Source organism: Rhopalosiphum maidis, chromosome 4, assembly GCF_003676215.2.
Source record: "Rhopalosiphum maidis isolate BTI-1 chromosome 4, ASM367621v3, whole genome shotgun sequence".
NCBI lineage: Eukaryota > Metazoa > Arthropoda > Insecta > Hemiptera > Aphididae > Rhopalosiphum > Rhopalosiphum maidis.
The window spans coordinates 9,353,844-9,367,117 of record NC_040880.1 but is presented as its reverse complement, the minus strand read 5'-3'; the positions used below and the strand labels follow the sequence as shown (position 1 = coordinate 9,367,117).

General features: G+C 24.8%; 1 protein-coding gene across 1 annotated transcript; it reads left to right on the top strand.

Moving 5' to 3' along the window:
• The first annotated feature begins 274 nt into the window (after positions 1-274).
• On the top strand, positions 275-8,498 carry LOC113548934 (phospholipase B1, membrane-associated-like). Its single transcript, XM_026950042.1, has 8 exons — positions 275-614; positions 1,851-2,077; positions 2,165-2,378; positions 2,465-2,691; positions 2,760-2,919; positions 5,220-5,374; positions 6,510-6,666; positions 8,161-8,498. Exons 1-8 carry the CDS (start codon positions 593-595, stop codon positions 8,292-8,294), a joined length of 1,296 nt encoding a protein of 431 aa, XP_026805843.1. The 5' UTR covers positions 275-592; the 3' UTR covers positions 8,295-8,498.
• The last annotated feature ends 4,776 nt before the right edge of the window (positions 8,499-13,274 follow it).

Below are 13,274 nucleotides of genomic sequence, written 5' to 3'. Positions count from 1 at the left end.
ACGAAGTATATTATGTTATTATACGTACACACGCATAACGCGTAACGTCTATGTGTCGGTGTACACCGCCTGCCCGCCCGCCCGCCAGTTCCGGCAGCGCGGCGAGCAAAGGACGCGCGCACAGGTTGTGACCATCGGAAATAAAGATAAATACTCGTCGTCGCCGCTGAGGTCAGACGCGAATGCTACCGCCACCGTGAACTTGCCACCGCCGCCGTGCCCGCGGGTATACTAATACTACGACGAACACGACGAAAGGGGCGGCGACGGAAATCGCAAAATTACAGTATAATACCATAATATCATATGATTAGGAGGTATGTGTGTACGGTTTTGTTATTATTATTGGAAGAAACGTGGTCGGCGCTAGACGGAACACGCGCGAACGACAAATCATTATAATATAATGCACATTACACCATCGCATTGTTATTGCACGGTATTTCTGTATCAATGTATAATATATAAATAGTACATATTATATTATCGCGTGGATAGTCGGTGTGTAGCACGCCGATGTCGAAGATATTGTAGTTGTAGTCTGAGAATACGACAATCACACGTGCGGACCAAAATTAACGAAATAGACGCGATGAGACGGTTTTTTAAAAAAGGTGAGTGCTTTTATTTATCCATTCGATGATTATTATTTTTACATTCTCCTAAAACGTTTTGTGTGAATTTTACACGATTTTGACGATTCATTTTTTTTGAAACTAATATTTTCGATCACTATATATTATATAATATAGCCATTATAGTAGTAGTGGTTAAAAATATTTCAAATCAACAGAGGTAATCCGCTTATTTAACGGTTGTAAGCTAGTATAAGTGTTATAACACTAAATTATAATAGTATAATCATTGCGTGGTTAAGACATATTTTGTTATACCTTGTTATACAAGTACACACTCGTACTAACTCGTACTAACTCTATTATAATTATTTTTTTTAAATTAATTTTTAAATCGATAAACGATTTGGATATGACTATCTTATTATACAAATTATAATGTCTTATAATAATATGTTATTTCCTAAATATATTAATTTATTAATTTTTTAATTTTTATTGTTATATATTGTTGTATTATTGAAACTCGCTATATTTTAAACTAATTTAGAAACTAATAATTAATTATAATTTTAAAAATATTAACAGTAATCAGGAACGAATGATTGTATAAAAAATGTTATAAAATACTATAAGACGAAGGGCAACAATTAAAAAAGTGGTTCTGTGGAAATATGTTTGTAAAATAATTTGAAATATTGACAACAATTTTATATTACTTAAATTAAAAAAAAATAATTAATGTTTTAAATGAATATGCATAGCTTAAAAGGAACCAAAATATTCATAAAATATATTTTATCGTGTCTAAAAAAAATATTTGTTACAAATTCCAAGGCTATACGTTTTTTAATTTCAACAATTAAATTTGAAATTTTTAAACCCTAATAAAAAAAAATTATTGATATATTTTGTTTTTAATACTAGGCTCGATAGTTAATTATTTTTGAAAAAATTGATTTCGCTAATTTTGCATAGGAATTCTAATTTTTCATATTTTTTATGTCTTAAAAAGTACTATTAAATATATAAAATTCTAGAATCTTAGAATCTAAAAAAAAAATTATTATATTATTTATCAATAACTGTTTTGTTATCTAACAAAAATTTTTTTATTATTATTTGAAATTTTTTGTGTATGACAATGTATAAACACATTATTAAAGCACGCAAAAAAAAATTATTAATGATTTTAATAATAAATAAAAAAACAGTTATTGAATTATTCTATAAAAATAAAATTGAAGTGTTAAATTTTATGTTCGTTATAATCAGATTTAATAGCAATTAGCATGTGCTTTTTGTGGTGCTGTACCGTCACATTAACTTGGAAACTAAACATGCAATCACCGAAATGGGTACATCAGATATCTAATGATAATTTGACTGGCATACCAAAATCTGTTATACGGCTTCAAGATAAATTTTTATATCCAACAAGGCTTTTATTGCAAAACATGTTCAGCTCACAGCATCAAATAGACAAATCTCGGATGTTAAAGGTTTGTAAAAAGTTAATTTTATTCTCCATACGAGCACATCGTTGATGATGTATTTAGGCATATATCATTGTTTGTTTCGTTTTTCAGAAAACACAAGAGAAAGTACTGAAATCATCCAATTTTTTTTGTAATACCAATGGCACTAGATCTGAAACTCGACCAACTTCTGCACATGAACTAAGACCAGGTGACATAGATATAATCGGCAGTGTCGGAGATTCTTTGACAGTTGGGACGGGAAGCTTTTCGTATTTTTTACCACAGTTAGTCGTCGATCATCGTGGAACATCTTGGACAGCAGGTATGATTTTTAATAAAGTATCGAAACATAATATTTAGAATAGTTTAGTTAAATATTGATTTATTTATTGTGATAATTATTATTAGGCGGAAAAGGTACATGGAGAGAATTTTTAACTTTACCAAATATCTTAAAAGTCTTTAATCCTAAATTAATTGGCTATGCGTATGGCGATGCACTGGCTGAACAGCGTTTTTCTCAATTTAACGTAGCTGAAGTTGGTGCCCTTAGTAGGGATTTGCCATTCATGACAAGAGAACTGGTGAAAAGAATCAAAATGGATAAAAGGATTAATATAACTGAAGATTGGAAGGTAAGCAGGATTTTTTTTTTTCATAATTGATTACCAAAAACTATAGTAATACGCATTTATTTCAACAGTTAGTATCAATGATGATGAGTTCTAATACATTTTGCTTAGAATTATGTTACGAAGATTATTCCATGTATGCTGAAAAACATAGACAAGACGTTCTAACGGCATTACTATACATAAAAGAAAATCTGCCACGGACAATAGTCAACTTAATTTTAAGTCCAAGTAAATGAAATTTAATATTAAAACAAAAAATAATTTTACTGAAACTAAACACATACAAAAAAAAATAAAAATACGGGATCTTCCATGGGTGGTGATTATAATACATATGAGTATCTTGTACATTTATTTTATACAAAATATATTACATTTAATACAACTTTTAAAGTTGAACTTTATACACATAAAAATATCAAAAAAATATTGTCTTAAATTACCAATACGTATTTCCACTGTGCTTATACGAAACATTAAAATGGGTAGAGATTCTATTGAATTCATATTAGATTAAAATTTGATGTACTAAACTACTAGATGATGACAAACTTTATGAAAGTAAAAATATTTCATAAAATGGGCATCCAATAAAATATATAAAAAAAAGTCGTTCGAACAAAAGGGTATCGCTGTGCTGTACGCCTGTACAGTAGGTATCAAGCGGGTCGTTATAATGGATGTGTTCAATTTGAATTCAATGATATATTGTCATTGAATACGAATAACAATTCTAAGTGGAAATCAGATTAGTGAGATATCTATCACTAAGTATATTTAATATTTTTTGATATTACTATTAAAGTAATTTTTTTACTATCAGGATTACGGCAGGTTGATTTAATTTTTTTTAAACATTGCATTTATCATTATTATTATTATTATTATTATTATTATTATATTATAATACATCTATCCCATAATACTATAATACTATTAATGACTTTTGAGACAATAATACCTTACAGTTTGAATAAGTTCATGTAAAAATAGATAATAGCATAACATTAATCAAATCATCATGAAAATTTCATGGTACGAGTATATACTAAAATTTATAACATACGTAAGAGTTGTATATCACTAGAAATAATATTAGTTACAAAAAAATTATTATTATCGTCAAAACATATAATTTTGATTAAATTTGAACTACAAGTGTTTTTAATAAATAATTGTAATTATAAATTTATTATTTTTATTTTTTGGTTTGAACTTGAACAACTCATGAGCAATCCTCTATTAAATTTTTTTAATTTAAAATGTCTTTTAACAGCTTAAAAAAAGTTGAAATATTTAGATAAAAAATTATATTATAAATAAAAAATACTAATATAAACATTTAGTAAAAAATTCAAGTTTCACAAGTTATCGAATTATAACAAAACAAACTCTTGTTGACTCTCTTAACTAAGAAATATATCAAATTTTCTGACATAAACCATCCTCAAAATTGAAAATCGAAGTATATTTACTGCTTCAAAGGTAATCCGGACAAATTAAAAAATGTTTAAAATCTATCAAAAATTTCTGGATACGTAGACAGGCAACCTCGAAAAATGTATGAAATAAAATATTGACTAATTTCTATGAAAAATTGTATTAGTATGTTTAATAATATTCCATCTATTTTATAAAATGAAACTTCGAAAGAGGCCTTTATATAAATTTAGTGACTAAATGATTGAAATTTTAACTTTCGTATTTCTACTATGGTCTGCACTCTAGTGGTGTAAAACAATTACTATTATAAAAATATATCTACTACACATACCTATACAATTCCAAACAAATAATAGCATTTAAAAATACATATATGCCTTTAACATTATATTATAAAGTTATGACAGATCAATTAAAATATTTTGTTTCAATCAAAAATCCATCATTTATCAGACATTAGCAAATTATTTCCACATTAGAATCCTTCTAACTATTAATATATTAATTAACGTTTGGAATTCATTATAAAAGTATTTTAACGAAAAATCCCTGGAAGTAATTTTGATCAATTTAAAACATGAAACTATCAAAATTCCAATATCGTCCATTCGTAATATTTAAATATTTATATGATTTCCGTAAATAAAATACAATTTTACTTTAATTATAATAATTATAATTTAATAGTCCTGAAGTAAATAGTGTTTCAAATATATTTATTACTTTATTAGCATACTTCTTGTTAAATGTTATTTTTACTACTGAAATTCTAAGTATGTATATTAATATGTAATGATAATTAGTTATTACTTATAATAATAATTTTTACGAATTGGTTCTTACTTACCTATCAACATTCAACTGTCATTAGTAATTATTTTGTTATCGATGCCAAATACTATATCAAATTCAAGGAACAATAATATTGTAAGATAATATTTTTTATAAACTACCTATAAGAACTTATGTTTTAAATATTGGGTATGTTGACTATGTTCGTAACTCTAGTATAACTGTATTCTTAAAAAATATATAATGTAATATGAAAAAAATAATTATCTAAATATTGCTATTATATTTTATAGATTTGGAAATTCTACTTAATTTCACAAATTTGCCAAGCATTTGTTTCTTCACTCACATCCTAGAGTGTCCATGTTTGTATTCCACACAGTACAAACATAAATTGTCAGATTATATAAAAGTAATGAAACAGTTTCAAGAAGTCGAGAAAAAAATAGTAAGAATATTTTAATATAGTAACGTGCATGAATCTTAAATGTGTTTTTTCATTTTAAGTCGGCTGACGGCCACATAACAATATCAATGTAATTTATGGTTTGAATATTTTAAAACTGAAGCGTCAGCTTATGCATTTTATAATTTAAATTTGTATATTAAGTTATTGAAAAATATAAATATTTTCTTTTTTTTTACTATGGTTCATTTAAAAATGTATAATTTATAAAATCACAATTAAAACTATATCTTTATATTATGTTTTGGCTAAACTGGTCTTTCGAGTCATTCATTATATTATTTCTTAAAGATATCGAGTCATTCTAACTCATGGATTACATTTTCAAGATTATATCAACCGTCAACGAAAGCAGTTAGCAGTGAATTCTGTGATAATACTTGTTGCTTCAAAATTAAATACCTACTAATATATTATTATATTATTTAAATTTAAAAAAAATTTATATTATCTCTAAATGTCATTTTAATCATTCTACACTATGAAAGAGTTTATTTCACTTTATATATTTATATACAACTGTATAGTATATATCTATATATTACGTATTATTAATATTAAAATTAATTATCTACCATAGCCCTAATAATCACAAATATTATGTCAATCACCTAAAAGCTTCCCATTTCATGAGTTCTGTAATCTCACGCCTAGAGTGTACCTAAGTGACATATTATTGTACAAAAATACACCCAGAAAAAGTATTATAGATGATATTTTACTGACTAATTGAAAAATAATTATAATATTTATAAATTGAATAAAATGTTTTATTATACTTACATTATAATATAGGTATTATTTAATGTTACAGTTTTTATTTTTTAGGATGTGGTATTAACCTTTCAAATACTAGGATATCATATCCAGTAACGAAAGAGTGCTTACTCGTAGTAATTATGATTTTAAAAGATGTATTTTCGTACAAAAAATATCAATGAAAAATCTTGATCTTATTTAAAAGTGATTAATTAAAAAAAAAAAAAAATGAAAATGTGTTTTTAGTAATATTTTCACGTATAATTTTAAGACATTCGTAATTACAAACTTTTCTAATTATGTTATTTTACTGTCATATATATATATAAATTAATTACATAAAAATACTTATTTTTAGGTGGAAAATGAAGAACTAAGGAATGAAGATGATTTTACTGTTGTTCTCCAACCGTTTACAGAACATTTGATTTTCCCATTAAATCGGCTTAATACTACAGATATAACGTATCTGTCCAGCGATTGTTTTCATTTTAGTCAGAAAGGTTATGCCCGAGGTGAGAATAATTTAAAGATTTTAATTTAATACTTATAACTTAATGCTAGGTATTGATTAAAAAATAAAAGTTCATAGTTTGTAGTAATCAAATTGTATCTAATTTGTATTTTGGTGATAAAACAATTCCTAGTACTTTTCAAAATAATCGGTAAAAACAAACAACTATAAAATAAGGAATGGGATGTATATGCTACACCAGTTTTCAATATAATTGTTGTTTATATATAATTTACTTTTAATAGACATTTGAAATATTCGGCATTTAAATTGTTTACAAGTTTAAGTCATATAAATATATAATAGTCCCTATAAATCATAATAAAAAATTGTTTTATGTAAAAATAAATAAATAGAAATTAACAACTTAATTCAAAATTCGAAAATAGTCATATTTTTTTTTATAAGTACGGAGGTTATATATGTTCAAAAAATCATGAATATGTCCAAATCATGTTTTTTTCGTATATACCGAAAGTCGTAATTTTTGATTACTGTTGAAGAGTTTGAAAATAATCTTTCCTCTCTAGCAGACAACAAATGATTTATATAATTCTACAATTCATCAGTACTAACTTATAAATGATGTGCAATGTTTTTAGTAGTTTTAATTTAACCTATATACTGATTAAAGACAATTCTAATAATTACTTATCATAAAACTTTCTATCGACATCTAATATTTTTAGAATTATTTTGATGTGAAACATCTAATGGCGCGGTACGGAAGTGAGACGACTGTGGCGTGGCGACGCCCCACTCGTGACTCGTTGGCTCAATTCGCCGAAGCTCGGCAAAAAATTAATAATAATAATTAAATAATAATAATAATAATAATAATAATTTTCAACATTATTACAAAAAGAAAATTGTTGATGTTTCACATCTGCCAGGCGTCCCGCAATGGCTTAGTTTTGATTTTTTTATAAACAAAGATTTCTTATTTGAATTTTTTATGTAACACGTGCATCACAGTGACTAATTCAATGACAAGGTAAACTTATAATCTACTATAGAACAGTGCAAGTTTCTCAATGTTTTTTACTTAAATACTGTAAATATTATAAATTTGAATTTGTATATACATAAAATATAAATATATATAATGTGTATAATATTATAGTAAATCATACTATTATATTAATTAAATATTTTATTTTATAGTACAATTCATTATTATTTCTGACATTACATTATAATATCGTATATTATATAATAATAATTATTGTTTAAACAGTGGTATTATTGAAATTATGTTGATACGTGTTACATAAAACTAAATGGTGTCCTTTTAATAAAACAAATTATATATATTTAAAATATTTAAGTTTTCGTTTAATCACCATAACAATTCGAAATTGGAGATTTTTTGATTATATTTTACGATTATAAAAAAATATATATTTGTATTATTGTAAAATTTACATTAAATGGTGGTATGAAAATGCTAAAATGAAACAATGATGTATTATATTTTAACATTGTTGTATTTCAGCTGCAAACGCATTATGGAACAATATGATGGAACCAGTTGGCCTTAAATCAACAGACTGGTCTAAAGAATTTGATCGATTTATTTGTCCAACAAATGAGTCTCCGTATATTAAAACATGGAAAAATAGCATATAATGATTGATTCAAACATCCAAGTACGTTATTACTTAACGAAACTTAAATATCTTTGAAATGTTTTACAGAGATTTTGTATAATATTCTCTCCTACATGTATTATGTACATAAATGTATAAAATAGTGCTAATACGTTTTAGTATTTGTCTATGTATTTCCAAATTTTGTTATTTATTATTTTTATTAGTTTTCATCAATAAGACAATGTCATTTCATAGTTATGTAAATAGTTTATCGATATAAACAGTTACCATTATATCAATTCAATTAAATTGTTTTTTTTTTTATATTTAATTTTAATGCATAGCCTGTTTAATATACATATGTAATTATAATTCTTATTATATTTTAAATTTGAGTATAATATTTATATATTTTTTAAATATTATACAGTTATTAAATATCTGACAAATTTTACGGAGATCCCTGACATTTTTTATCGTTTAAATTATATTATTTAGTACCTAAAACTACGGGTATAATAATAAACAAAGGTTAACCTAGGTGCTAGTACCCTTAACAAGTACATAAGACTTAACGACTTACGTAGAATAAAATAATGATACGAGTTTATGACTATATTAATAAATTTGCTTTGTCACTCAATCTTTTTAATTATTCAGACAGAATAAAAATTCAAATTAACCACTAAATATAATATATTTATCAATACTTTCTGTGGTTATTATAAACACGCATATGCCAATGCAACGGTTAACTTCGTGTTAGTTTATTAAAAGTAAATAGATATTGATAAATTAATATAGATGTATTGTTTAAATTCATGATAGCTTTAATTATTTTTCGTAATGTTTTTTTATTTGTTGAGTTCTTAGGTCTCAATTTTGTTGTTTTTTTTTATCATTTAAATTACCTATCACAGCTTATTAATTATTAAAATAATACTATAAGTAAAATTTAGTCATTCTAACTAAATTAAGCTAAGGTTATTTACAAACAGTATATTTTTTATACAATACCAAGTAATTTAATATGTTATAAATCATATCTTTATTATATTTTATTCTGTAATTTCATAAAAAAAAAAAAAACTATATTTTTAAAGAAAACATTAATTGACCCGACGTAATAATGTGTTTCTTGAAAAAGTAAAACAAAATTACAACATAATTTTATAGAATCTGTAGCATAATAGTGTTTACTTAATTTTAGTGTCTAATAACTTATGCTTTAATGTCTCTATATTTAATCATAAATGTATTATGAACTATTAAAAATTCAAACTTTATAATAAGTTTTTACGAGAAAAATTGTAATATAATATTATATCTTATATGTATAAAAATATTATAAAAATAAAAGTATATTAATACTACTTATCAAACGCGAACGCAGAAAAAATTTTCGTGGGGGAGGGGGTTAAAAAAATGTTCATAAATATCATGCTATTAATTTGTAGATCAGGTAATTTATTTTTGTTTTGTGGTTAAACACCCCATGCGTTCGCGCCTGATAATTATATATAATTATATATTGAAAGTATGAAAACTTAGGACTTGAAATAAACGTAATATTATAATTTATAGACTGATACAATTACTTGCAGTTATTGCTGTGTACAAATTTGTATTTAACTGTTAACTATGTACCTTTAACAGTATAAATAAAAGTAATAAAATATATAGAATTTTAAGAAAACTTTTATGCTCATTATGAAACAATTCACATAAATTGATTTTGCAGCAATTTATCGCGATAACGGAAAAACGTATTAACTTTAATATAATAGTTTACGTTTTTAAAAACCATTCTAGTTTAAATTGTTTCTAAGTCTTTTTCCTAAAATGGATCTTTCAATACATTATGAAATCACTTAATTATTAAACTTGAACTCAATTACTAAAAAGTGAAATTACAATAGGTAGGAACAATAAATAAATAAATAGTAAAATTGAAATATATATGCACTATTGCACTAAACATTTCTAAAAATGTATTTTAATTTATATTTAACTAATTAATAGAAAATTAAATTAAGTTTAAATATTTTTAATATTTTACAATTATATCATTAATTAGTCAGTCAGACGTTGATCTAATTATATACCTGATTAAATGTATAAAAATGGTTGAATTGAATACACCATAATTAATGAGTTGATAACTATTTAAAAGTTAGATCACTATCCGATCCGTAAAATTATTCTAACCAGCCCGTAACTATTTATAATACAAATTATACATTTTTTAAGGTATAAATAAAAATAAAAATGTAATTTTTTAATTATCAATTATCATTGAACAAAGATAATATTCTATAGTATATTTTATCAAGATGAACAAAATAAAAGCGTGAAATATACACGGCCCGCAGTCTAAATATAAATTTGGAATGTGGCCCGTAAGTTGAAAAAGGTTGGGCACGCCTGGCATAGGCTATAGAAGAGTATTCAAATACAATACCTTATACTTACCATATACCTAAATAATATAAATTATAATTCGATGGAATAATGGCGAATAATTTAGATTTAGAATAACTCTATTACAAGTCACAAACCTAACCTATTATATTATTGACTAAAATATTCCCACGTTAAAATAAGATAAATAAGTAAACACATAGGTAGGTACCTATAAATTATATTAATAGCAGAAGTTTATATATGATATATTTATTTTCTTAGTTACCGTGCATTAATAAGTACAGTTATGTAATTATCTGTAAAAATATAGGTATCGATTTTGATAAAGTTTTTAAAATTGATACTAAATAACTAAATATACATAAAAAATTATATAATCATTATATCATTATCACTACTAGTTAATAGTTGATAATAATTTGTTATGTGCATAATACATTAATTAACATCTAAACGAATCTGAATAAGTTACACATTTCGTAAAATATAAGTGTTTATATTAAAATACTAATAGTGCGAATAAAACTATTACTTACAGAATTTATGCTGATACATTATTTATATTTATACACTAACATACTCTAATAACGATGGGCAACAAATCAATTAATTAATGAAAATCTAAGATTGTTATATTCATATTTAATCTTTAGTTTTTTATGGGTATTGTCTATTTTTTTATATTTTAAATTCTAAAAATACATATTTTCCATTTATATTCTTGTAAAATCAATTTTTAACGAAATCGACTTTGTATTTTTGGTGCAAATCAAAAATAAATAACCTGTAGGCCTGTAGATATACTTAACAATTATTAAAATATTTCGGCTCTTTTTTTCAAATTTAATACATATATTATTAGAGTGATTTACTCAATGACGGAGTACACTCGACATCCATTACCTAACAGTTACTTTTCTATATTTATTCATATTTCTATAAAACTATTTTTTTTATATTGTTTTTTTTTTTGTATTTTTAAATACATTTGTGTATCTTAAAAAACTGATTTTTTCGTATATGAGCATTCGGAGACTTGAAAATCTTTCGTAACACTCGTAATGCGCAAAGCGTTAAAGTTTAAAATTTTAGACCAAATTATTTAAAATTATTTAAATTAATTAAATTAATCTAATCTAATAAATATGATTGAAAAGATTGTTAGAAATTTGCAAAACATTAAAATAAATCTCTAAATATAAAATAAATCTTGAAATAAAAATCTTTTATAAATACATGTAAACCTATTTATACTTAAAATTATGTTGAGTAATTTGATACATTTAAAATTAGTACTGTTTTTTTTTTTTATCACAGAAAATATTAATTAGTATCTACCTACATTTTTTTGTATTTTTCTTCGACCTTCTATTAGAAAATGCGTCTATTTATGGTGTACGTGTTTTACAGAGAACTACATAAACTCTTTAGTGTGTTGATCACCTTGATTATCGCAGGATATGGTTTACTGTAGGTTTACTACGTGGTTTATTTAATTTATTAATTTATGACTGTTGACAATAGTATGTTGTAAAATGTACGTACATTGTTTTTTCACAAAATTATAATTGTTTGAGTGTCACTTTTTTGATCATAATCAGTATTGTGAGGGAAAAACTACACGTTTTTTAACTAATAAAAATGTTTTTTAAGACAATAAAATGTTTGTAAGCGAGATGAATTATTACATGTGTAAGGACGGAAGATAAAAAGAAGAATTTTACATTACAAATAATTTAAAGGTTGTCAAGCAACTCCAAGCTTAAGATTTGAATCTTAATTCTTGAAATACGTTGATTTTTTTATAATAATTATTGTTTATTGAATTTTTTTGTTTCCTGTTTTAATTAGAAGATTTTTAAATGTTTATGTTAGACATTTAAGTACATCCATTTAGAGTCAGAAACAAATAAATTCTCCTCTGACACACATCCGCAGCACATTTACACCACCGACAAGTGGAAACATTAACATCTTTGCGGATTAGCAAAACTACGACCACTAGCTCAAGCACAAGCTTCTTCGTTAAACTTCAAAAATACAATAAAGGTAATAGAGCCGGAAAACGACGAAGGTGCCGATGCCCTACTGGGAAAAATAAATCATGACCTGTATATCAGGAGTAAGAGTAACCTATACGAAGCTTGGCGGTAAACATTCCTGTGTTAGTGGATAATTGTGATTGGATAGTCCTCAAAGGATTTGCTTGATTCCAACCGAGTATAGAGTGTACACTGCGTACTACAGCCTCCAGAGGAGAGTGGAGTTAATACAACTGTTTCGACAAGTACATAAAAACTATCATAGTCAGTGAAAAATTCAAATTATAGAGATTATTAAATGTTGAACTCGTATATTTTAATACAATCAAAAGCAATATGGTTTACATAATTATATTACAGTATAATTGCGAGTGTATTATAATAAGTGTACAATTGTTCATAAAGATATAATATTATATTATAATAGTGTATGTCGCATGACTCCTACAGTCCTACACCCAATAGATATACTGACATAATTATGTAAATATATGATTTTATGATTACAGCTACTACATCTTTTATATTTTCAATAACCACGTAATCGAGTG

Bases quoted from the DNA above. Each gene is read 5' to 3' on its own strand.
- LOC113548934 (XM_026950042.1), top strand. From the start codon at position 593: ATGAGACGGTTTTTTAAAAAAG. The intron at 2,692-2,759 runs GTAAGCAGGATT...TTATTTCAACAG, and splicing joins ATATAACTGAAGATTGGAAG to TTAGTATCAATGATGATGAG. The intron at 6,667-8,160 runs GTGAGAATAATT...GTTGTATTTCAG, and splicing joins TCAGAAAGGTTATGCCCGAG to CTGCAAACGCATTATGGAAC.